The sequence below is a fragment of the Podarcis vaucheri genome, assembly GCF_965113315.1.
Source record: "Podarcis vaucheri genome assembly, chromosome: 5".
NCBI classification, from domain to species: domain Eukaryota; kingdom Metazoa; phylum Chordata; class Lepidosauria; order Squamata; family Lacertidae; genus Podarcis; species Podarcis vaucheri.
The window spans coordinates 7,889,020-7,913,647 of NC_138763.1; the positions used below are offsets into that span (position 1 = coordinate 7,889,020).

General features: G+C 48.2%; 1 protein-coding gene across 2 annotated transcripts; it reads left to right on the forward strand.

Moving 5' to 3' along the window:
- Nucleotides 1-406: 406 nt before the first annotated feature.
- On the forward strand, nucleotides 407-23,768 carry ABCF3 (ATP binding cassette subfamily F member 3). Of its 2 annotated transcripts, XM_082224139.1 has the most exons (21): nucleotides 407-568; nucleotides 3,540-3,687; nucleotides 3,979-4,058; nucleotides 4,659-4,711; nucleotides 5,123-5,220; nucleotides 5,940-6,062; nucleotides 7,057-7,323; nucleotides 7,448-7,528; nucleotides 8,849-8,908; nucleotides 9,231-9,287; nucleotides 9,562-9,584; nucleotides 11,110-11,165; nucleotides 11,351-11,551; nucleotides 16,239-16,315; nucleotides 17,358-17,402; nucleotides 18,980-19,112; nucleotides 19,517-19,605; nucleotides 20,402-20,493; nucleotides 21,692-21,824; nucleotides 21,977-22,064; nucleotides 22,453-23,768. In XM_082224139.1, the coding sequence occupies exons 1-21, from the start codon at nucleotides 493-495 to the stop codon at nucleotides 22,609-22,611; spliced, it is 2,139 nt and encodes a 712-aa protein (XP_082080265.1). In that variant the 5' UTR covers nucleotides 407-492; the 3' UTR covers nucleotides 22,612-23,768. The 2 variants fall into 2 exon arrangements, with proteins under 2 accessions (XP_082080265.1, XP_082080266.1); XM_082224140.1 differs by lacking the exons at nucleotides 407-568; nucleotides 3,540-3,687; nucleotides 3,979-4,058; nucleotides 4,659-4,711; nucleotides 5,123-5,220 and having other exon boundaries at nucleotides 5,940-6,055.
- The last annotated feature ends 860 nt before the right edge of the window (nucleotides 23,769-24,628 follow it).

Consider the following 24,628-nt stretch of genomic DNA (forward strand, 5'->3'; position numbering starts at 1 on the left):
AATCGTTCCTAATCTTCAAAAAGCTGACTCTTCTGAATTAAAACCACACACTTTCTTCTTTACACCCCGACCCCGAAAGGTTTGCTTTCAGTGTAGAAGAGCTACCCATTCAGAAAGGAGAAAACGGAGTCGTTGTAGAGTTGGAAGGGGGACCACAGGGTCATCTAGTCTAACCCCCTGCAATGCAAGGAATCTCCGAGGAAGGAGAGTCTACCAGCTTCTGAGGGACTCTCGTTCCAATGTAGAACCACTCTTGCTCTCTTCCCCCTTTGGTCCTAGGATATTGCAGATTTGGAAAAGGGGGCCATTGGTTGTGATTGGCCCCTCAAACCCCCCCCCCCCCCGCTTCTCTTTCCCAACCTCCTTTGCGCCCGGCTGATCTCCTTCCTCCCACGAATGGACTACATTTCCCATCGACCACCGCGGCGTCGGCCTCGGAGTCCGAAGGCTGCATCCGGGCTCCGAGGAAGGCCCAGCAGAGGCCGGGCGGCGATGGCGGCCTCCTGCGCCGAGATCCTGCGGAGGGAGTTCCCGGAACTCGACGGGGAGATGTTCGATTACGTGACCGGTGAGGCTGAGGCGAGGGCGGAGCGGGGGGGCCTGGGCTGCGGGCGGAGGGGCGTCTTTCTCCTCAGCACAGCCGAGACCAGCCGGGCTCCCTCAGCGCGGCTGTCCCCGGCTTCCCTCCGCAAGGCTGAGGTGGCCATGGCGAGGGAAGGCGGGCGGCGCGAGGAAGCGAAGCGGGTCTTTGGCCCTCCGCTCCTTCTTCCACTTTGGCCTCCCCTCGTGTCGGCTGTGTAGGATGCGAGGCCCCTATGCGGGTGTGTGTCATGGGCGTCGCCAGGACTTTTGGTAGGGAGGGGGCAGGACTTCGTGGGGGGGGGCACAACCGGCGTAACTGGTCAATTAGTTATTTCTATTGTTTTACTTGATGGGGGGGGCAAGTGCCCCCCTCTGCCACCACCCCCTTAGCTACACCCATGGGGTGTGTGTGTGTGTGTGTGTGTGTGTTATCGGGAACGAAGGTCCCAAGTAATGACACCCACATATCATATATTTCATTCTCATAGATATATATGTGTGTGTGTGTGCATGTGCGCGTGCGCGTGTGTGCACGCATATCAATATCCATACATATGTGTGTCTATACATATACACATGCATATACATACACACACACACACACAGTAGTCACACGATTGCTCAAACCGCCACAAGGCTTCTTAAAGCTGGAAACATGCTTTATAAAACGTGCCCACCCCCTTGCAAATCTCTCTTTCAATAATAGTTTTAAAAACCTTTCTGCATCCCAAGAACCTTTGCTGCTCCTGCACGTTGCCTACTCAGAAGGAATCAAGCGCCTTCTCCCCAAATTTGAGCCTGAAGAGACACTTGTGGTTCAGGCTGAGGACCTGTCAGCCACCCAGTTTAACAAATCAGCAACGCCACCTCCCTTGTTTGGAAACCAGTCAAGTGACAGATATATATATATTTCAATGAGTTAATTGGGTGGGGGGGGGTTGAGGGGGTCTCCAAAGGTAACGGCAGACTTGTTGTTAAATGACAGGCAAGAAATTATTATTGTATACTGTACAGTATTTATTTATTTTTCCTTGGGGCTCATGACAGCTTTCATATAAAAATGAGAACCGCTAAACGAGAACCATGAGGGGAAAATCATTTTAAAAACCAACACTATTAGAAGTAGAATATATATACAGTGGTACCTCGGGTTACATACGCTTCAAGGTTACATATGCTTCAGGTTACACATTCCACTAAGCCAGAAATAGTGCTTCAGGTTAAGAACTTTGCTTCAGGATAAGAACAGAAATCGGGCTCCGGCGGCAGCAGGAGGCCCCATTAGCTAAAGTGGTACTTCAGGTTAAGAACAGTTTCAGGTTAAGAATGGACCTCCGGAACCCGAGGTACCACTGTACAAGTAAAGTATATATGGTAAAGTAATATATGCATGTATATATGTGTGTGTTTGTGTGTGTGTGTTATATGTATATGCTTGGAAAAATCTATTGGAACCATGCAAACAATCAGAATTAAAAACAGTACAGCACCAGCCCTCTCATTGAAAGCAGCCAGTTCCTAAAAGCCTGTTTGAACAAAAAAGTCTTCACCTGCCAGCTTCACCATTTTCAGCCTGAGGCGAGCACCCAAGGGCCACATACCAGTGGTGGGGCAGGCCAGAGGCAAAAGTTGGCAGAGCAGAAAATAGATCATGGGCTGCTTATTAACAGGCTTTAGTCTTAGGTCAGTGGTTCAGGATTTCTATCCAACTAGACATGTTTAAAGGAAGCAAACTTTACTCTTATTTATTTCAGTTTCAGCCCTGATCCTAAACATGCTTATGTGGAAATAAGCCCAATAGATTTGAACTGGATTTACATCCAGATAAGTCGTCGTCGTCCTCTTCTTCTTCTTCTTCTTCGGCGATCATAAGTATGCCTAGCGTTGCAGCTTTGATACATCACCTCATCTCTGAAGCCTTGAATCCATTCTTTCCCTGATTGGGACTCAGAGTTCCAGAATGATGAAACATTTTGCCTGTTCTTTATCCTCCTACTTCCTTTCTCCTTTCCTTTCAAGGTCTAGGAAGGTATTTTTCTGGGAAACCATCACAGGGTATGGATCAGCCCAAGGCCCAGAGACTGCTTCACAAACTGAGGCGTGGTGTAGAGTTGGAAGGGACCACGAGGATCATGTAGTTCAACCCCATGCAAATCAGGAATCTTTGGCCCAGAGTGGGGCTCAAACCCATGACCTTAATAAATTGAATTACTGCTTACTAACAGACTTGAGTCTTAGGTCAATGGTCCAGGATTTCCATTCAGCAAAAGTGTATATCCACCTATGCAAATTTAAGGGAAGCAAACTTTAATCTGCAATACCCAGCTATCCTCTTTCTCTACCCCTTTCAAGTCATGAAGAGTAAGTTCTGTGGCCATGTTGTTCAACTAAAATTGTTCTCCCCCAAATAATAATCTGTGAGAAGCTCAGCACCACTGGCTAGGCAGGATAGGATTGGAGAAGCTTAAAGACAGTAAGACCTCCTTCCTCAGGCATTTTCACTGAAAAGGTGAAGAGGGAAGTATTTTACTCCTATCCCAGTTGGTTGGGAATTTTCTCTTCCTATCACTGGAAAACTTTGTCCGTAGAACATGAGACTCATAATCTCAGGATCGTAGGTTTGAGCCCCACATTTGGCAAAAGATTCCTGAGAATTCTGTGATTCTCTGAGATGAGTGATCATGAAACTCCCCTTGTATTCCCAAGCAACAATTTTGTTGTCTGACAGCATGGTGTGGGAAAGTCATCCAACTAAAGGTTCTTTGGTCATGCAAGAGGTGAAGTAAATGTTTAGTTCTTTATTTAAAAGATTTATGAACCACTCACATAAAATATCAGAGTATAAACTATGCGCCAGGTTGGAACGTTGGCCCTATTCTTACTGGTAGCTGACCAAGCCCAAAGGAACGGCAAGGGACTTGGCCATGCATTAACGGTGCCTTGCATTCCTTTCACAGGGGTCCTGCACAGCGGCAGCTCAGACTTTGAGTCAGTGGATGATCTGTTTGAAGCAGTCGGGGAGCTCTTGCAAGATGTGGCCAGAGACTCGAAGGACGATGAGGACATCCGTGCTATCTGCCAGCGGATGTACAACACTCTCCATATGTATGCTCCCTTTGACTGATACTGAGTGGGTGAAGCTGAGAGCAGGCAGAGGGGACCAAACAAATGGCAATAGTGCAGCCAGTGGGGATCTAGATTATGCAGAGGGCTCTGGCAGCTCCTGGTTTTAGGCATGTTTCCTTTTCTATTGCTTTCCCAGGGTTTGAGGGCAGGATATTGGACTGTGTGACTGTTGTTTTCATCGTATGAGGCTGTTTCTGTGAGAAGTATTAATAATGACTGAGAGAGAAACTTTTTTTAGGGTCTCTTAGCTAATTATCTTGTGTCTGGCAGGGACAGCGAAAACTCCCAGGGTAGCAGGCAGGTGCTCCTGGATGCCCCCATTCAGCTTTCAAAGATCACAGACAATTATGGTGAGTAGCACTGGCAGAAGGGCCTGTCGCATCTGGGCTCCCCTACTGGATCAGACCAGGGATCCATACAGTGGCTGGCTAGATAGTGGTGCATGAAGGCAGTAGTTTGCCTGCCCCACTCCCCTGTCCACATGCAACAGGTATACTGTCTTTAGATCTGGAGGTTCTGTTTAGCTGCCATTGGATAGTAGTTGTTGATCAGTCTTCTGCTTAATTTTGAATTTTTTTTAAAAAAATTAAAGCCTCCTAAGCTTATTATAATTCTTTGCTGCAGTAAAATTTGGCTCCTGCAGCCAAACTGGTTTTAAATGCATTGTTCTGTTTTCCTTTGGACCACATCAGTGAGGCTGGGAAGCCCAGGATCTCCATACTGATTGCCCAGACTTCCACCCTGCAGAGGTCACTTTGACTCTGCTAACGCAGCGGTTTGACTTTACTGCCAAAGGTGTACTTCATTGTCTCTCGACAGACAGGTGCCAACAGTGCAACAACAATACCAACTACGGTGCTTTATTAAGCAGGGTACAGTGGAGGAAGGGACTGTATTGGTGCTGAAGCTCTTGTAAGCAGCATTTTCACTGCTCTCTTGCTTGATTTCAGATTCTGGCTTGGATGTGCTGCCAGGGCTGATGTTCAAGAGAGATCAGAACTCGGTAAGCGAACCAGAGCTGGAGGGTCAGTTGACTCCAAGCTGCTGAGCCAGCTAAGGCTATATTGTTAGGGTAGCAAGGACCCCTTTGCTCTCTAGATCAGGGGTGGCCCACATGGTCCCTCCAGGTGTTGCTGGACTGCAGCTCCCATCATCCCTGACCATTGGCCATGCTTCCTGGGCTGATGAGAATTGAAATTCAACGTTTGGAGGACACCACCTTGCTTACCACTGGCATGTTGCATCCTGGCTTCTTCTGTCTCCCTCTGCTCCATTTCAGTCCATATATTCCATTCTGCAGTGTGCTGCAGTTGGGTGGAATAGGATGTAGCATAACTGTGCTGGGGGCGGGGGGCGCAACCTAATCCCAGTGACTCAACCTCTGATGCTTCTTTCTCCCTCGCTTGCACTGCAGATAGTGAATGCCAAGAAGCTGGAGAAAGCAGAGGCTCGCCTCAAAGCAAAGCAGACTAAGAAGCAGGACCGAGATTCTATGAAGTCTGGAAGCCCATTGTGAGTGAAAAGTCTTATCAACCTTGAGCAGGGAGGGCATGGTTCCTGCTTCTCAGACCCCACGGGAGATTCCTAGGAGGCTGGCAGCAAAAACTTCAAAATTCCTGGAGCTGGATATCGTAGACATGTGCAAAAATTGTGCTGCCAGAGCTGGTTATCTTGCCTTGTATTTTTTGGGTAGACTCAGCTGATCAAAGGTGCTTGCAGAGAGCACTGTGTGTTGGAGCAACAAGTACCTCACCAAGGGCTTTGCAAGTGCCACCAATCTGCAGTTCCCTTTTTGGCCCAGCTATTAGTTTGAGCGTGGTTTGGTCAAAATGGCTTTGTGGGCCAAATAGGGAGGCCTGGTGAGCCAGAGGTTCTCTGCTCCTGGCCTAGAGTACTGATGCACAGGGTGGAGGAAATACTGACCCAATGGATGTGCCAGGAGGCAAGGAGATCCTGGGGAAGATGGAGTTGGCTGGCTGCTTTTCAATACAAAATTACATCTTCAGGGTTCTTAGGAGTTTTCCGTCTCTCAAAATACTAGGTCTCAGGGCCACCAAATGAAACTATTCTTCTCCCTATCCACGTAGAAAACTACTGTGCCAGGGAGATGGGTTCTAGCCTACATACAAGAATCAAGTTTTCATGGTAGGAGTAAGGCATTCCAAATAATGGGAAGAAATGTTTGCCTTCCGCTGCTTTAATGGTCCCTTTTGTTTCTTGCCTGATGTCAGGGTGCTTGAAGAAGCATCTGCCAGCCAAGCAGCCAGCAAGAAGGAAACTCGTCTCGAGACATCAGGCAAGAACAAATCCTACGATGTACGCATTGAGAACTTCGACGTGTCCTTCGGTGAGCGGTGAGTGCTTGCAGGCTGATGGGCACCCAGAGTTTGTGGGGTAGACATGCCTGTCAGCTGTGAATGGGAACCTCTGAAATGGCAGGTGGTGCTCAGGTTGTTGCCAGGCTTGTCCATGGGGCTGCCTGTATGCAGTTATAGTTTAAAAAACATGATCAATGACTGGAACTGAGCATTGAACATCTTACTAATACTGAAACAGCCTTTTTCTTGTTGCAATTCAAAGTGCCGGCAGTTATCCTGTTAGAACTCTACCTGGCTTGAGAGCTGGGGAATTTCTATTTTGGTGTCTGTCAGCCTGCCTGCATACTTGGGCAGTCTTTGAAGGCTCTCCTCTGGGTGCCCTCACTGTCTAAAATGACGGGCAGCAACTGAGGACAGGGCCTTTGTGGTTGTGGCTCCCCAATTATGAAATGCTTTCCCCAGAGAGCCTGATCTAGCACCTTTTATAATGTGTCTTTTGTGCTGGGCATAGAGCATTTTATTTTCCAAGGCCTTCAATATCTTTTACTGCTCCTGTTTCTCCTTGCTTTTATCTCTTCTGTTGCTGTTGTGTTATTTGCATGTTATGGCTTTTAGCTATTGCAGGAATGTTTTACACCGAAGGGTGAGGTACACGTTTATAAAATAGTATGTTTGGAAGTTGTTGGAAGCTTGGGAGGCCAGGAGGTATTTGACAGAATACTAGCTGTGATGGCTAAGTTCTGCCTCTGTAGTTGAAGGCAGAAGGAAGTCCAGCGCTGGGTGGTGTGATGGCTGGATTTATGCTACTTGTGAGCAGAAACTAAAAGCAAAGCAGTAGAAAGGGGGTGGGGAGAGAGAGAGCTTCCTAAGCTAGCCTACTTGTAGCTCTACCCACAAGGTGTTGACACTCTGCCTCATCTACTTCCCATGCTCTCTGTAGTCTGGGAGGACAGCAACCTGCTTTGTGCAGAGACTCCAATGGGCCGGTAACACTGACTGTTATAAGGGTGTGTGTGTTCTCTCCTTTCAGTGTTCTCCTCACTGGTGCAGACTTGAACCTGGCATATGGCCGGCGATATGGCCTGGTGGGCCGGAACGGGTTGGGCAAAACGACGTTGTTGAAGATGATTGCCAGCAATAACTTGCGCATACCCTCACACATCAGCATCCTCCACGTGGAGCAGGAAGTGGCGGGGGATGATACGCCAGCCCTGCAGAGCGTGCTAGAGTGCGATACCACCCGCGAGAGTCTGCTGAAGGAGGAGAAGGAGCTGACAGCCCGAGTCAATTCTGGAAGGTAATCCTAGTCTTGATGCTACCTTCCCAAATTTCTTAGCTCAGACATAAGCGTCCTCTGGTACCGAGCGGACCTTCTCTTACCACCCAGAAAACTGACACACTGTTCTTATGTCCTGTTTCAGGGGAGAAGGCACTGAAGGCGCTCGACTGTCAGAAATCTATGCCAGGCTAGAAGAGATTGAGGCAGACAAGGCCCCAGCAAGGTAAGATGCCACTCATTTTAGTTGTGGCAAATGCATATCTTCAGCCATTTGCTTAGTTGTCTATTAGATGTCAAAGACAGAAATTTTCTGAATGGCTGCCAGGATTTGGGATGTATGATGTTCTAAACCCTGGCTTTCAAATCCAGTTAGGAGGTGCAGTCCTTTTTGCCGGGCTTGTGTCAGTAGGTTGCTTGATGGGGCACCTGTCAACAACCTCAGGGCTGAGGTGAACACACCATGAATTTGGCTTCTGACCTTGCTGATCTGCCCATAAATTGACCATGATCTGCCCTTGGTGTCCCATGCTGGTCTCCAGCTCTGGTGGAATCGAACAGCTCAAGTCTTCGCCTGTTTACAAAGAGCCAAGCACTTCTCGGCCAGGCGTGCCACAGGGAAGCAGCAGTGGCATAACTTGTGCAACAGGGATGTGTTAGCTGCTCACAAAGCCCAACCACTTGGCCAAGCGAGTCTGGGAGGAGGAGAAGGCTGAGTGCCAGCCACTCTTCTAGGCATGCCTGAGCAGCCACCCACTGAGGCACACTTCTTGCCTGAGGGGTGAGATGGTGGCTGAAGAGGTTGCATGCCAGCCACTCTCCAAGCTGTGCCTCCACCCTCCCTTCAAGACATGCGTTTAGGCCATGGATGTAATTGAAGCAGGATATTAGTATGTTACAGAAAGGGTGCAGGGGTCAGATTCAAGGGCAAGCTGGAACACCTCTCCAACTTTTCTGTTCTCCAACTGCATGTTGGAGTCTTGCTCAGAGGGCCAGGGATTGTATCTCTGCAGTACTGATTACTTTATAATCATTAAAAGAATTACATTTACTTTAAAGGAAATGGGGAGTTGAAACAGTTCCCAGGGTGTGCCTATGTGGGAACCACAAGTGCACAATCTTGGGGTTCCACTGCAGAAGGAAGGTTGGGTTTAAATGTCAGGAAATAAATAAATTCTGCCAATTGGACTGGCAGCTTCTGAGGCAGATGTCTGTTAAAACTGCTTGGGTAGGAGAACTGCACAACTGATTATCACATTCAGCTTGAGCTGGTAAAGGTAATATTTTGGTGTGAAGCTTGCTGCTGATCTTCCTTTCTTTCTCTGTCTGTTTACATTTGAGTAAACTCCAGCACCACATCTCGGATGGGTGTTGTGCCTTTAAATTTCTCGTTAACAGTCTTGAGTGCGTTCAGAGCGACATATAGATCTTTCAGCCAATTGGAAGTGCAGAACAGTTTCTCTTCATGGGAAATACTTTGTCCCCCAACTTACTGACTTCATTCTATTATTTATCTTCTCCCTCCCACCCCCGTGCCACTTTTCAGAGCATCTGTCATTCTTGCTGGGCTGGGATTCAGTGCAAAGATGCAGCAACAGACAACCAAGTAAGTGATCTCTACCAGAGCTTTGACTTTTTTCTGCTATGATCTGAGCTGTTGGGAGTCCTAGCTTTTCCTCCTTTCTACCTTAGCAGGTCAGGTGGTTTTTGTGGGTGAGGTGTACATACCAGGTGATGGAAAGCTTGGTAACCACTTGCTTCACATTACAATTTGGGCAGGGGATGTGGGTAGAGAGACAATAGATTGAGCTGGGATGCCTCTAGTTTCCACCTTATATTGTTGAGAACCGTAAGGCTGCCTGCTGTATCTGTAGGCTGATGGGTGCCCACCTGGCACAGGGAATCTGATGTATGTTCCTTCTTTCCAGAGAGTTTTCAGGTGGTTGGAGAATGAGGCTGGCTTTAGCTCGTGCCCTTTTTGCCAGGTATGTCTTGTTGATGTGCTGTGTTCTTGAATGGTACAAACTCCTGGGCTGAGTGGGAATTGTCAACCCAGCAAATCTAAGACATCTAAACAAAAACAGCTGAAGTTGGATGGGATAGTCATTGTTGGCTTATGCCATCCCACGTTGTAAGAGAAAATGCTTTCAAAACAACTTCATAGTAGCCTTCAAACTGAGCCTTAATATTGATTGTCTGCCTCTCTTTCTTGCTTTCTCCATCCCTTTCTCCTTGTCCTGTTGGTTCTGGTGTTCTCAGGCCTGACCTCCTCCTGCTTGATGGTAAGTATTGTCTGGAGGCAAATGGGGGAGAAGAAAGTGCATACTACACAGTATTCTCCAAATGTGAAATGCAATGTTCCACGTGCTGCTACCCTCAATAAACAGCATTTCCATGCGCTGCTCTGGTTTCGGTGTTCTGTTGCGCCAGAAGTGGCTTAGTCATGCTGGCCACATGACCCAGAAAAAACTGTCTGTGGACAAACGCCAGCTCCCTCGGCCTGTAAAGCGAGATGAGCGCCACAACCCCAGAGTCGTTCGTGACTGGACTTAACTGTCAGGGGTCCTTTACCTTTAGCTTTTTGACCCTCAACTGTTGGGGTTCCGTTGTTCATTTCCAAGTTGATCTTGCCAAAGTTTACAGTGGTAAACTTGCAGTGGTAAATGAAGCAAACAGGTCGCCTCAAAATGATTGCTTGAAGCTATGGTTTGAAGTTGGCTTTCTAACCATAATTTGAAGGCTAAAAGAGCAAGATTGAAGGAAGATCTAAATTGAGTCCTTGTCCTCTTGCTCTGAATTAATCCAGTCCAGAGCAAGAGGACCATGACACAATTGATCCAATCCAGATCAACTGGCACCATGTTTCTGTTTGGTTCTGTGTTCTAAACATATATTAAAAGTGTCCCTCCATTTTAATAAGCACTCAAAGCTTATTAATGCACATTAGATTTAACTGATTAGATGATATTGGCAGTTCAGTGAAATATATTAATAGATTGTGGGGCAAAGCCATGTAGACCTTGTACCATCATACAAGTCTGTGCTGTAGGGAAGGTGAGCTCATAGTTGCTGCACAGTCTGAAAAATTCACGGAATGTGATATAAACTCCTAGATCTTGGCCCCAAAGTGGAGCATAGCCTGTTCAGAAGATTGTAAGTGGTGGTCTCTGTTGACCCATAAAACAGGAGAAGACCAAATTACTGTTTAGTCCAACTCTTTTCCAGCAAAGCACGTCCATCTATCCCCAGCAGATCAACTTAGGTCCTCTGGGATCTAACAGGTTGATAAAAAGACCCTCTTTTGGTTCTAGAAATGTGTTTGGTATTTTGGAATTTCTAGGAGTTTGTTTGTTGTTGTTTTTTAGTTGTTCAAGTTCAGAGATTTTGCATTGTGTGCGGACACTTGCCAATCCTAAGAGAGATGTGTGACCCTTTGAATTATGGGTCTAGCACAGTTGTCTGTAATCAGACCCAAAATACAAGTGAAACCTCTCTACCAAGTCCTCTCAAGGGAAATTTAATTGATGGCACCTTGAGTTCAATGGCCCAGCTAATTTCCTACCTTCACTACTGTTGGTTAGCAGATATCCAGGATGTTTTTCCTCCACTTCTTGGGGTACTTAAGATGCTTTCGTGGGGGACTGAACCCAGGATGCTTAATTGCACAGCATATGCTGTACCACAAAGTTACATCATCACTTTGTCGAAGAACTTCCCTCCTGTTTGGAGAACGGGTGCTTTTTAATTGAAATAATTTCTTAATTGCTAAGTCCCTTGCCAAAAAACTTGATTTTTGTTCACTTCCAGAGCCGACCAACATGTTGGATGTGAAGGCTATCATCTGGCTGGAGAACTATTTGCAGGTCTGTTGGAAGCTAAAATAATATTTTTCCAGATTGTGCTTCTGGTTTGCTTTGGTTTGTTTCCCTTAGCATTTTGATGAAAAGTGGGAAGAGGCTATGGTGAGAAATAAATAGGTTAGGTCCTCCTTGATCTGTCTGAAATTTTCACACTGCTGAGGTTGCCTCTTGGTTGCTGGCTCTTCCAGACATGGCAGTCAACCATCCTGGTTGTGTCCCACGACCGGAACTTCCTGAACGCCGTGGCCACTGACATCATCCACCTCCACTCGCAGCGGCTCGACAGCTATCGTGGCGATTTTGAGAACTTCGTCAAGATCAAAGAAGAGCGGTTGAAGAACCAGCAGCGCGAGTATGAGGCTCAGCAACAGTATCGAGAGCACATCCAGGTATGGTTCGGGGAGCAGATCAGGGTTTAGGGATATAGCCTCGCTGAGTGGGTCAATATTAAGAGCCTAAAGCCATCTAGATATTGCTAGACTCCCATCCTCCCTGACCACTGCTCATTCTCTGGCTGAGGCTGATAGACCACCACAGTTTCTGTCTCCAGTAAAAGTGAAATTTTTGACCTATGTTGACATTGTGCAAAATTGCTTTTCACATAATTTGTACTGTGGTTTCCAAATTATTTTGCGTAATTTATTCTGGAATTCCTGGCCACGAGGATAAATAAGAAGCTGGAGGGGTGAATGAAGCCCCACCCACCGAATTTGGCCACATGCCTATGACTTCTGAGATTTCAGCAGCCATTGCATACAGACTTTCAAGCGCGCCTCTGCAGCCCTACAGATTAGAAACTTGCTTTTAAAAAAGAAAGAAGCATGAGATTCTCAAGAGGCCAAATCCTGTGCCCAGCACAATTCTCTACCCTTTTTCTTTGCATGTGGATTTCAGCATTCAGTACACAGTACTTCACTCATACCTGGGTTAGTGAGTTTAGGTGAGGGCTGTTAGTTTTCTCTGCACCTAATCAAATTAGGAATGCACAGCAGATTTAATCAGTTCTTTTTTATTATTCAAATCTTCACTATAAATCAGTCAGTAGATTTTAAATTTCTAGATGCAATGTTACAATACTTAATATTTATAAAATCTGCAGATGGGAAGCACTGCTTTTTTAAAAAAGGGCAGGATGCCTCAAAACAGGGATTGCCGACCTTTATGGGTCTGTGGGCACATTTGCAGATCGGAGAAACCATATGTGCACTACAACTACCCCACCCCCAAGCCATATTCTCCCTTTCCTAACAGCAATTAGGCTTGGGGGAAAGTATGTTCACTTTTTTTCAAGTTAACTCCTCAGCTGTAATGCCTCCCTTGAAATCTCAGGAGTATGTGTGGTTGCAACCCTGTGAGCAGCAGGGAAGGCCCTATGGGTGCCCGTGCACCTCTGGGTTCTGTGTTAGCATTCCATGCCTCAGTTGATGCCCTGCTGTGACACGTGCACATCACTTAAACCAAAGGATGTGTCGTGGTCCCTCCCCCCCCTTTAGCATGCAAATCAATGCACAGTGAATTGATTAAAATTCATATGGTGAATCAGCTCACACATTTTAATTGTGTGACAGCCTAAAATAAATAGAAGATCGTTGACAAGAAAGACAACGTCCTGTGTGCAATGACTCCACGCCGATTACCTTCCCATGTGTACATTTTGTGTGATTCTGCTTCAAAGATCAGTTTCCCCTGCAAAGCATTTGAAACCTTTTTTTGCAAGGTCTGGGGTCACAGAGGTGAGATGTTGAGAACTGGGGTGAGATGGAGGAAGACCACTGGAACCCATTTCCACCCCGACTTGCCAATGTTTCTGAGACTTCACTAGGTACGGCCCACAGGCTTACAATCTTCTGTGTAAACTGGAATGAGAAACATGTGAGTGGGTTTTGAATGATATGCCTATGAGTACACAGAATGTGCTCTGTTCCTCAGGTCCAACCCCCACTATACCTGAGGGCCCCCGTATTACTTCAGTGGCACCTGCAAGAAAGCAATTTGACCTACCGTATTTTTCGGACTATTGGACGCACCGGTCCATAGGACGCACCTAGATTTGGGGGGGGAAATAAAGGCAAAAAAAATTTATCCCCCCCCCGCCAGGCGCGGGGCTGGGGCGGGGAAGCCCGAGCTTCCCCCTCCCCCAGAACGGGACCCAGAGCCATGCCGAAGCTGCGCGCAGCTTTGGCATCGCTCTGGGAACTTGCGGGGCTGGGGCTGGAGGAAGCCTTCCGCCAGCCTCCAAACCATGTCGGGAGACAGCGGGATGGCGCGCTGTTTGCAGGGCTGGCGACGGGGAGGAGCAGGCTTCTTCCCCCGCCAGCCTTCTAGACCAGTGTTTCCCAACCTTTTTTGGGCAAAGGCACACTTGTTTCATGAAAAAAATCTCGAGGCACACCACCATTACAGCCCCGTGACGTCAGCGCGCAGCGTCACGCCGGGAGGGACATGAATTGCTAGCAAATTACATAATCACCTCCTTGAGGGCTGGCTCATCTTCTCCAAAGGCAGAACCCCATTAATTAACAGCACAGACTCACACCATAGCCAAGACGAGGGGGGAAAACCTCAGTCATGCACATGTGGGGACTAAATGAGGACGAAGACCGGGCAGAGAGCAGGGTTCAAATCACCCCACCTGGCCAGGACAATCCCTGGGTGCTCCCTTGGGCAACTCGCCTGACCCACCTCGCAGGGCTGTTGTTGCGAGGATAACACGGGGAGAACCACGCGCGCCCCCGGGAGCTCCTTGGAGGAGAAAGCGGGCGATGAATGCAATGCACGAAATATATGAGAGGCGACCAGGTTTTGCAGGTGAGGGGCCCCCGCCAGCCTCCGCTTCCAACACCCGGCACAACGACGCCGAAGTTTCCCCCCGGGCTCGGCTCGGGGAGCAGCGCTGCTCCCCCCCGGCTCCCCTTCGCCCTCCCGGCTCTCTCTGCCGCCCACTGGGGACCCCCCTCACCTGCCAAGTCCGGAGCGCCGGTGGAAGTTGCATGCATGCATGCAGGGCGCCGCGTTGCCATTGCATTGCACTGCACTCCATGCAATGCCTGCATGCATGCATTGCCTTGCACGCACGCCAAGGGGTCTCCCCGCGGTCCGATGCGTCCCCTCCGGCGCGGATGCAGCATTGCAAAAATAAAACCCCCCCGACGCAGCCCTACCTGGGGGGCAGCCTCCGCCGCTCTGCCTCCACGGGGATCCCCGGGCTCCATCCTGCCGCCCGATCTCCGCGGGGGCGCAGGCAGGCTGCGCGGGGTCTGCGCGGAAGAGCCCCTGCCCGCCCAGCCACCGCCGCTGCGCTCATTCCATGGCCGGGAGAAGAGCGCTTCAAACAAAACGCCCGGCCCGCCAGGCCACGCTGGGAAACGTAGTTCGCGCACCCCGCGCGGGCGCGGAGCCCAAGGGCGAGGGGACTACGGATCCCGGCAGCCCCCGCGCCGGGGACGGAGGGGGAGAGGCCGGGTGCAGGGATGGAGGGACGGGTGGGCGAGTGAGTGAGTGAGTGGCTGCCGCCAAGCCTTGGCCGAGAGCCAGGAAGGGCCTCCCCGGAGGAGGAGGAGGAGGAGGGAGGCGCAGAGTGGGAGGGAGGGAGGGGACCCCAGGGGTCATCTAGTGACGGCGCCCCAATCGAAAATTTGACTTTTAAAAAAAAATCTTTCAACTTTTTTAATTTTTCCCGCGGCACACCAGGCAACATCTCGCGGCACACTAGTGTGCCGCGGAACAGTGGTTGGGAAACACTGTTCTAGACAAGTCGGGGTACAGCGGCAAAGGCGCGCTGCGCCTCTCCCGCTGTCCCCCGAGTTTGGGGGGCTGGCGATGGGGAGGAGCAGGCTTCTCCCCCCGCCAGCCTTCTAGACAAGTCGGGGGACAGCGGCAAAGGCGCGCTGCGCCTCTCCCGCTGTCCCCCGAGTTTGCGGGGCTGGCGACGGGGAGGAGCAGGCTTCTCCCCCCGCCAGCCTTCTAGACAAGTCGGGGGACAGCGGGAAGGGCGCGCTGCGCCTCTCCCGCTGTCCCCCGAGCTTGTGGGGCTGGCGGTGGGGCTCTCCTGAAGCCTGGAGGCTCCCCCCCCCACAGCCTCCAGATCAGGTCGGGGAATAGCGGGATGGCGGAGCGCCGCCATCCCGCTTTTCCCCGACCTGATCTGGAGGTTGTGGGGATGGTGGGGGGGAGAAGCAGGCTTGCTTCTCTCCCCCCCCCCCAGCCTCCCCATCAGGTCGGGGAATAGCGGGATGGCGAAGCGCCGCCATCCCGCTTTTCCCCGACCTGATCTGGAGGTTGTGGGGATGGTGGGGGGGAGAAGCAGGCTTGCTTCTCTCCCCCCCCCCAGCCTCCCCATCAGGTCGGGGAATAGCGGGATGGCGAAGCGCCGCCATCCCGCTTTTCCCCGACCTGATCTGGAGGTTGTGGGGATGGTGGGGGGGAGAAGCAGGCTTGCTTCTCCCTCCCCCAGCCTCCAGATCAGGTCGGGGAATAGCGGGATGGCGGAGCGCCGCCATCCCGCTTTTCCCCGACCTGATCTGGAGGTTGTGGGGATGGTGGGGGGGAGAAGCAGGCTTGCTTCTCCCCCCGCCAGCCTCCAGATCAGGTCGGGGAATAGCGGGGTGGCGGCTCTGCGCCTCCCCGCTGTCCCCAGCTTTTGGGTGCAGGCTGCTGCCCGCAAGCCTTGCAAGCCCGCGGGACATCCCGCCGGGCTTGCAAGACTTGGGATAGCTTCCTGAAGCCTGGAGAGCGAGAGGGGTCGGTGCGCACGGACCCCTCTCGCTCTCCAGGCTTCAGCAAAAGCCTGCATTCGCACCATAGGACGCACACACATTTCCCCTTCATTTTTGGAGGGGGAAAAGTGCGTCCTATAGTGCGAAAAATACGGTACTTCTTAGGCCTCATTGCATTGCAGAGGGTGCCATCCAGGGCAATGCATTTTTGAAAGTACGTCCTGATTAAAATCACCAGGATGCACCTGTAGAAATAACAGTGGCTAGGGTCCACAAATGAGCCATGGTCTTATGACTGAGACTCTGCATGGGGCTTCTCCTACCTGAAAGACTCTGATCTTCCCTTCTCTCTCCCTTTAAGGTCTTTATTGATAGATTTCGCTATAATGCAAACCGGGCGTCTCAAGTGCAGAGCAAACTCAAACTTCTGGAGAAGCTGTGAGTATCCACAACAGTTGGATTGAGCATTATTTGTCAAGGGTGTACAATCATGTTGGCCCATATTTGCATTGCACAGTTCTACCTGGAGACAGACAACTGTCTTTTAACTTTGGGGTTGCAAAGAGTTTTGTTTTCGTAAGTTATGGGGTGGCACAAAGATGGTGTTAATGAATAAGTGAATGAGTAATTGTAGGCTCTGCAGATTGCCGTTAGGGCAAGAAGGTGGTATAAAATATTTAAATATATATCCATATATCTATATCAATATCAATAAGCAAAATAAATTGACTGGGGTGATAACAGAGGCCTGGAAGTGCAGGGCCCACAAAGACACCAAGATATCAAAGTTCCTTGGACAAGATTTTCTTTTTGGAATCTTTGCAATTTGTATATAGATTGGAAGCGTAAGAACCCCCCCCCCCCAAAAAAAAATATATATTACTGTGTTGAACTTAATGAATCCAGGCCAGCATTCCTGCCTTATTATAAACCAAGTGAGGTGAATCTTTTGCTCTCCAAATGTGCCATCATCCCTGGTCATTGGCCATGCTTGCTAGGGCTAGTGGGAGTTGTAGTTCAACAACATCAGGGGGGCCAAAGTTTCCCCACTCTTGTTATTAACAGAGAAAACAGGTTGTTTATGGGCATCTACAGTGCTTTCCAAACTGAGTCCAGGCCACAGGTGGTCCCCCATGCTTTGCTGTCTTTGAACTCATAGACCAGCCTTGCCAGATGTTATTGGGCCCCCATCAGCCACAGCCAGCATAGTCAATGGCCAAGGATGAATGGAGTGATCATTCAACAACATATGGAGTGCACCAGGTTGAGCAAGGCTGGCTTAGATGCTCTTGCTCAAGTAGTTAGGAGAACTTTGACTTGAAGAGGATGGGGGCAGTCTGCTTTCACTGATTCTGGTGAGTCCGGAGTAGAGGATGGCTCTTTCCGTGGGAGGTGCTCTGGTGTGAATGAGGCCTTCCCTGCTTCTAAATTGCTGTGTCCTCTTTTGTTGCAATGAGTCTGACCTTCTTTTGTCTCTTAGGCCAAAATTGAAACCTGTGGACAAAGACTCTGAAGTGATAATGAAGTAAGTGGCTCTTCACATAAATGAGACAGCTGACTTTTGCAGAAGAGGGTGTAGGAGAGCCGGAAGCTCTCTGCCTTGTGAGCCAGAACCATTCTTTTCTTGACCTTCTTGGTCCTGATAAACTCCTCACTTCATGACCACTAAGGCGAGAGTTGGTTGGTCTTGGATACCTTTGTGTGTTCAAGAACTTCGTAGTGGAAAATCAGCTGGTTTAGGAACTTGCATGGGACAGCATACTGTGTTGCATACTACAAATGGAAAGTGAAGAGACCTGCCTTCCCCAACCTGGTGCCGCCTGCAGATGTTTTGGACTACAACTTCCATCGTTCCTAACCAGTGGCCATGCTGGTTGGAGCTGATGGGAACTGGAGTTCACTGACTTTTGGAGAGCACCCAAGTTGGAAAGGCTTCTCCATACTTCAAATCGAGTTGAAACCTGGTTGGGATGCAATACCATAACATATGGGGAAGATGTTCTCCTTCCTCTTCTTTTCCTGCTCCAAAAAATCTCATGTCCACAGATTGGTTTGAGTTTCTCATTTTGGTTCTTCATTTTCTTGGGGGCTTCAGACTGATTCATACCTCAGGCACCTTCTGCAGAGGGTTCTGTGAAAGGGCTTTTTAAAAAGTGGCCTGGATACAAGTGTGGTAACAGGCTCTTTAGAGAGTGCAGATTCTCTGCATGGCATTTCCTGTTCTGCACTTAGAAGCTCCTGCAGTGGACTTCCGTTGCCAATGACCCAATGACAAAGTGTCCGGGTCTATAGAGACTTCATCTTTTTCACACTGCTGCCTCACAGATATAGAATTATAGAATTGGAAGGGACACTTCCATTTTCCTCAGATGTCGTGGTGTGGTGGCTCGTGTTCCTGATATGGTCCCTGACCACTACTGTCATAACAGCCCTGAAAAACTGGGATGGCCTGATGGCTAAAGAGATGGAGCTATAAACTGAGAAGGCTCCAGTTTGAATCTTGTTCAGTATGCCTCCACTCCCCACAGCATCTATTACATGGTGGTAATAATACAGTGGTACCTCGCAAGACGAATGCCTCGCAAGACAAAAAACTCGCTAGACGGAAGGTTTTTCCGTTTTCGATTTGCCTCGCAAGACGAATTTCCCTATGGGCTTGCTTCGCAAGACGAAAACGTCTTGCGACTTTGTTAAACCGTTAAAACCGTGCTTCGCAAGACGAAAAATTTGCTAGACGGCAAAACTTGCGGAACGAATTAATTTCGTCTTGCGAGGCACCACTGTACAGACCTGCCTTAGGGAGTTATTGTATGGATTGCAATAAGATTAATGATTTATTCCTTGTAACTTAAAGTGACAATTACCCATCTAGACCCTGACCTACTTGGCTTCAGCAAATTGGATGTATTACATGCCATCAGACTGTACCTCTAATAATGTATGAGAGGTGCTTTGAACACAGAAAGCACTGTAAGTGCTAAGTATTAGGGTCAGAACAGTGCTAAGAATTCAGTAAAATCTTACAGAAGTGTTTTCCCTGCTGCCCACCACTCTCGTTTGTGCTACTTCCTTTTGTGCTCAGTTTCCTTCTCTTTCCTGCAGGTTCCCAGATGGCTTTGAGAAGTTTTCTCCTCCCATCTTGCAACTGGATGAAGTGGACTTTTACTATGAGCCCAACAACTACATCTTTCGCTCCCTCTCAGTCTCAGCCGACCTGGAGTCCCGCATCTGTGTGGTATGGAGAGGGGTTTTCTTTTTTGATTATCTCTCTTGAAGTTTTGAGCAGAGAAATGGCAATTAAAATTAAAACAGAGGTGACAATTGATTTTGCGTTATGATGAATGTTCAATCTGCGCAAGGGTTGCAGCTTGCCAGACAGAATGATCCCCTTTTCTTTTCTTTTCTCTCCCCACCCCCCTTCCTGGCACACTGTTCTAGAAGTTCTCTACACACACACACACACACACACACACACACACACACCGCTGAGCCAATTCCAGGGGGTGTGCAGGAAAAGGAAATGGGAGAAAGCCCCATTGCATACTTGCATAGGGCTTCCGCTAATAGGCATTGTCAGGTGAAACCCTCCCAGAGTTCTGAAGGATGTCCATTCATTTATTCATTCATTGTTTCCTCTAGGTAGGGGAGAATGGAGCTGGCAAGTCTACGATGTTGAAGATCATGATGGGAGACCTGGCACCTGTTGAAGGAATTAGGCATGCTCACAGGTAGCTTCAGCAAAAATAAGGGGGCTTGATAGTGTTATGGGGTGAATGGGTCAAACCACAGAAAGCTGAGTTGTGAATACAACATAGATTCCTGCCAAGCATTCAGGGTATGTGCTTCTGTGTTACTTTCTGTCTCCAGCAGAATCTCAGTGATGGTATGAACTGCAAAACATAGATGCCGCAAATTCTGAAATGTGGAGCATAGGGATTTTGAAGCTTTTATTAATGGAAGAAGCAAGTTTCTCATCCTTGTGGTGGGGGAGGAGCCTTTGGAAATGTGGTAGATAGTTCTTGATAAGAACTCAATACATTTGAGGAGCTATCAGAGCCCAAGAGTCCGGTTTTCTGTACTTGGCAAAGCTTCTCATCATCCACCTTAAACCCCTTTTCTCTTTAATGTCATGTATGATTCCTCCCTTTCATTCATTACATTGACTCTTTATTGGAAGAGAAATAAATCCAAATGATTTAGGAACTGGAGTGATATGTGGGAATTAATATATGAAACCTACTTTCCACTAACTATTTCAGCATACTGATTCAAATAGATCCAGTAAGAGATCATTTGCCTTGGGCATGGGGGGAATTGTGGAAAATGGATCTCCTTTGGTAGCTGAAGGAGAAACAGTCCATTTGTGCTTTTATACTCTCTCCTCAGGGTCAGGCAGCAGCATTTTTGTACATAGTGGAAGAAGAGCATTGTTCCTTCACTTAGGTGGTTTCAGAAATGGGAGGTTGTTGCTGCATAATTGCTTCCTGTAATAACACATTCTCTCTCCTTGCTCTGGCTTGGCAGGAACCTTAAGATTGGCTATTTTAGCCAGCACCATGTGGATCAGCTGGATCTCAACATCAGTGCCACAGAGCTACTAGCAAAGAAATTTCCAGGTAAGCTGTAGGGATTCCTGTGGAGTTAGTTGGTGACACATGACAAAAATAAGGATGGGTGCAATATAGCCAGATTTGGGAGAAAAGAAATATACCTTCCTGGCCTTCAGCTATCCAGCCTCTAGGAAAACTTATGCTTTATTGGTGATCTACAAGCAGTTCATCCTCCCCACCCCAGTATTTCACATAGACACATATATGTGCTTTATATCATATCTAGCTTGAGTTAGGAGCTTAACAATGTATTACTCTATTCGTTCAAGTGCATACTGTGTAACTCACCAGATCAGGAAGCCCCAAGTGTCATCTGTTGCCAGATAGTTTCCAAACCCAATTCAAGGTGCTCACATTAGCATTTAAAGCCCTATGTGACTTGAGCCCCAAATTACTGAAATATATCCTCCTCCTCTGCAGATCCTCTCTAGTGTTAAGATCAGCAAGGGGGGTGGTCTTGGTAGTTCCATTTCCCCAGCCACTCTGTGCGGTTTCCAACAGAATTTAGAAACATAATAAAATGTAGTTTCTATGTCAGGCAGAAACACTCCTCTACCCTGACCTTTGAGACCCAAGGCCCATGTTTTCAGGACCTTATTCCTGTGACAAATTTGTTTTGAACTGTTTTTAATATTGAAATTGTTGGAACCTGCCCTGGGCCCTGATGTTCAAGTGCAGGCAATAGACTGAATTAATAATAACAAATACCAATAATATTTTCCCCACTGTCCTCCTGAGGTCAGCCACTCAAGAATCCACTTTGCTCTGTAACCAAAAGACACTGTCAAGCTAACCTGCCATCCTTATCCAAGTAATCTGGGGCCTCTTTTTAGCTGTTAACTCCAGTAAAAGTGTGGTTCTTTCTGTGAATTTGTGTGCCTTGAATGCCACGCCACTCCTCTAATCCAGTGCTAAAATCAGTGTGTTACTAGGCTACCATGGTCTCACCAATCCTGGCAGAGCAGCAGTGCTGTGGTCTTAAGAATATAAGAAGCCTGCTGAGTAGGGTCATCTAGTTCAGCAACCTGCTTTTCACTGTGTCCAACCAGATGCCTCTGGGTGGGAGACCCATAAGCAGGCCTTCTTCTGTAGCTGCTCCCCAGCAATGGGTACTCCTTAGCATTGAGAGGATCTGTTCAGCTAACATGCTGGTAAGTGGCAGCTGCTTCATGAATTTTGACACCTTTCGGTATTTGGGTTCCAGGAAAGACAGAGGAGGAGTACCGCCATCAGCTGGGGTGCTATGGAGTCTCTGGCGAGTTAGCAGTTCGTCCTGTTGCCAGCCTGTCTGGAGGCCAGAAAAGCAGAGTGGCTTTTGCTCAGATGACCATGCCTTGGTAACTATGCTCAGATGAGTATGCCCCCCCCCACACCTCTGTTTTCTTTTATAATGACCTCAATCATTGCACAGGAAGGAAGTGCCTTTGTGGCTCGCTTCAGGGATTTCCAACCCAGTGCTACATTCATTGCTTTTTCCTTTTCCTTCCAGCCCCAACTTCTACATTCTGGATGAGCCGACGAACCACCTTGACATGGAGACCATTGAGGCCCTGGCCAAAGCGCTCAACAATTTCCGGGTAAATCTTCCTCCAAGTAGCTGTTTAGTGTCTGTGCAGAAACTTACTTCCTGTCCAGCTGTGCTGCTGGGGACTGATGGGAGTTGTAGTCCAAAACATCTGGTTGGCAAAGGCTGTTCTACGCCATTTAATTGCACTATGAACAGAGCTGAGCAGCTTTGCTGCCCTGTTCCTCGGCAATAAGGGAGTCTCTTTTTATTACAACTATATCCCACATTTCAGCCAAAACTGGCTCTCCAAAAAGGAGCTTGCAAGATTTAAAATATTTTGCAAAATCTGCAGAGATAGGAGCCCCAGGTTAGCACCTGAAGCTAGCAGAGTGGCTGGGAGAACTGAGGCTGGTACGGCATGCTTTAAGTCTGAATTTTCTTTGTCCTTCTTGTTCCAGGGTGGTCTGATTCTCGTTTCCCATGATGAGCGTTTCATCCGGTTGGTGTGCCAGGAGCTGTGGGTGTGTGGGAATGGCACTGTGCAGCGCATTGAGGGAGGCTTTGACGAGTACAGAGACATCCTGCAAGAGCAGTTTCGGAAGGAGGGCTTTCTATAAAGCAGGTGCCCAGACTGTGTGCGTCAGCTGTTTGGGAGCGGAGTAAGCCGCCCAGCAACCCACTTCATAACCTGATGGTACAGCAGGGGCTTCGCCTACATCGTGTGAACATTAGCTGTGCCTGTTGGGTTAACCCTTCCAACACCCCACCCCGCCCCAGAAGCCAGCACCTGCTGGGGATTGCAGGAGGAGGAAAGCGACCAGAGTTGCCCGTTTTGCTGCTGGATCTGTGCCAAGTCTCTGCTGGGCAGGGACCAAAGGATGGCAGAGAGAGAGGTGGGGAGTGCCCAGTGCTGCTTTATTGGACAGGAGGAGGGGAGGTACCTGCTGCAAGCAATCCCTTCTCTCTCTCCACCTGTCTCCTTGGTAGAATTGAACCTGATGCTGTCATGTTCAGTGAGCAATCAGGTGGTTTGTGCGTGTGTAAAATGCTGCTAAATGTTGCACATTGAGTAGCTGCTCCAGGAAAAAGGGTGGAACTCCAAACTTGCCATAGAAATGGTTGGGGGGGGGGTCTTCCTTCTCCCCCCACCATTCCGCAGTAAAGAGGTCCTGCCTCCTCTTCTAACTGTCAAACACACAATTCAGATCCTCTTAGGAAAGCATTTCTCTCTTCATGGCTTAGCCTTCAGTTCCCCTTTCTATCCTGTGCAGGTGATGCTTTTGTAGGGTGGAAGGCAGGGAGGGGGGTTGTCTCTCCTCCCCGTCTTCACTCTGGGCTGCAATCTTGGAAATGGGTAGGGATAAGGTGAGAGTTCTTCTGGGGTGGAAACACAACAGTTCACCCCACTGTCTGGAGAAGGTGGTTGGTGGTCTTGGCAGTTCTGTTGTTGGGGCTTTGGTATAAGCCAGCCTTTGCCAAGCTGGTGCCCTGCAGATGTTTTGGACTACAATCCTGGCTATATTCCCAAAACATATGCTGGACACTAGATTGGCAAATGGTAGCTAAGCTGCTCAAATGAATGGTCCACACATCTGTCCGGTCTCTGAGCTTCTAACGGTCTAAACTCCATGCAGGACTTCCGTTCTGTCCCAGCTAACACACTGTGTCTTGGTAATTAAAAAGAGAGAGATTTTTTATGTTGCAAGGTAAATTTTCAACGCCCTGATCATCAGCATTGAGGTTGCTCTGTAAATAAAATGGAATCTCTCTGGCATTTTGGAGTTTTGTTTCTTATTTTCAGCATGTGGAACTTTATTTCAACACCTATGATGGATTTGATTTTCACAGCCTGCTCTACATTGAATATTTGCAATTCCAGAACAGGGAACAAAGTAATAAAGATAAGTAGGAAAAGGCAATATACAAACATTACAAAGTCACATAAGCAACAAATGAACAATTATGTCATAAGTCAGACAAACAAAACTACACTGTTGGCAAACATTAAAGTTTTCCAATTTAACTCAATACCAATTTAACCAATGGGGGGGGGGCAAAAGTGGCAGTAAGCCACAGTTGGTGTTTCTCCTTCCCATTTCAGACAAAACTCAGGAGCCTCAACAGCAGTTACAGCTGCTAGGGAGGAACATGCAGTTGGAATTGCTGACTTCTGTCTTCTTCCTTGCCTGCCAGCCCAAACACTGTCCTTCTGAATAGCTTGGGGAGCTATCCTCTTCGTCAAGTGCAGGGATGAGCTAATTCCATGCAGTGCAGAATCTCTTGTAGTGATTTTCTTCTTCTTAGGAACCAACTTTAATTTAAAAGAATAAACATACAGTATTTCCTCAAATGTAATATGCACCTTTTTTGGGCCAAATTACATTTTCAAAATTAGAGTGTGCATTAGATTTGTGTAAATATGGTACTATTCTGTTTCTTGAACTAGGGAAGTTAAAGCACCAAAACAAAACCTAAAAACCACCTTCAGTTGGATGTCTATGACAAGGCTTAAATGTAGGTGGGTGCTGAATGTATTGCGTCATTTAAGTGAGTTCAGGGAGCAATTCTGAATGCAATTGTTTGAACGTGTATATGAATGGACAGGCAAATCTTAAAATGTGGAAAGATCTAGCC

Coding starts and splice junctions, on each gene's coding strand:
- ABCF3 (XM_082224139.1), top strand. CDS start 493: ATGGCGGCCTCCTGCGCCGAGATCCTGCGGAGGGAGTTCCCGGAACTC. Junction 9,288..9,561: donor GCTCGTGCCCTTTTTGCCAG/GTATGTCTTGTT, acceptor TGGTGTTCTCAG/GCCTGACCTCCTCCTGCTTG. Junction 19,113..19,516: donor TGGAGTCCCGCATCTGTGTG/GTATGGAGAGGG, acceptor TGTTTCCTCTAG/GTAGGGGAGAATGGAGCTGG.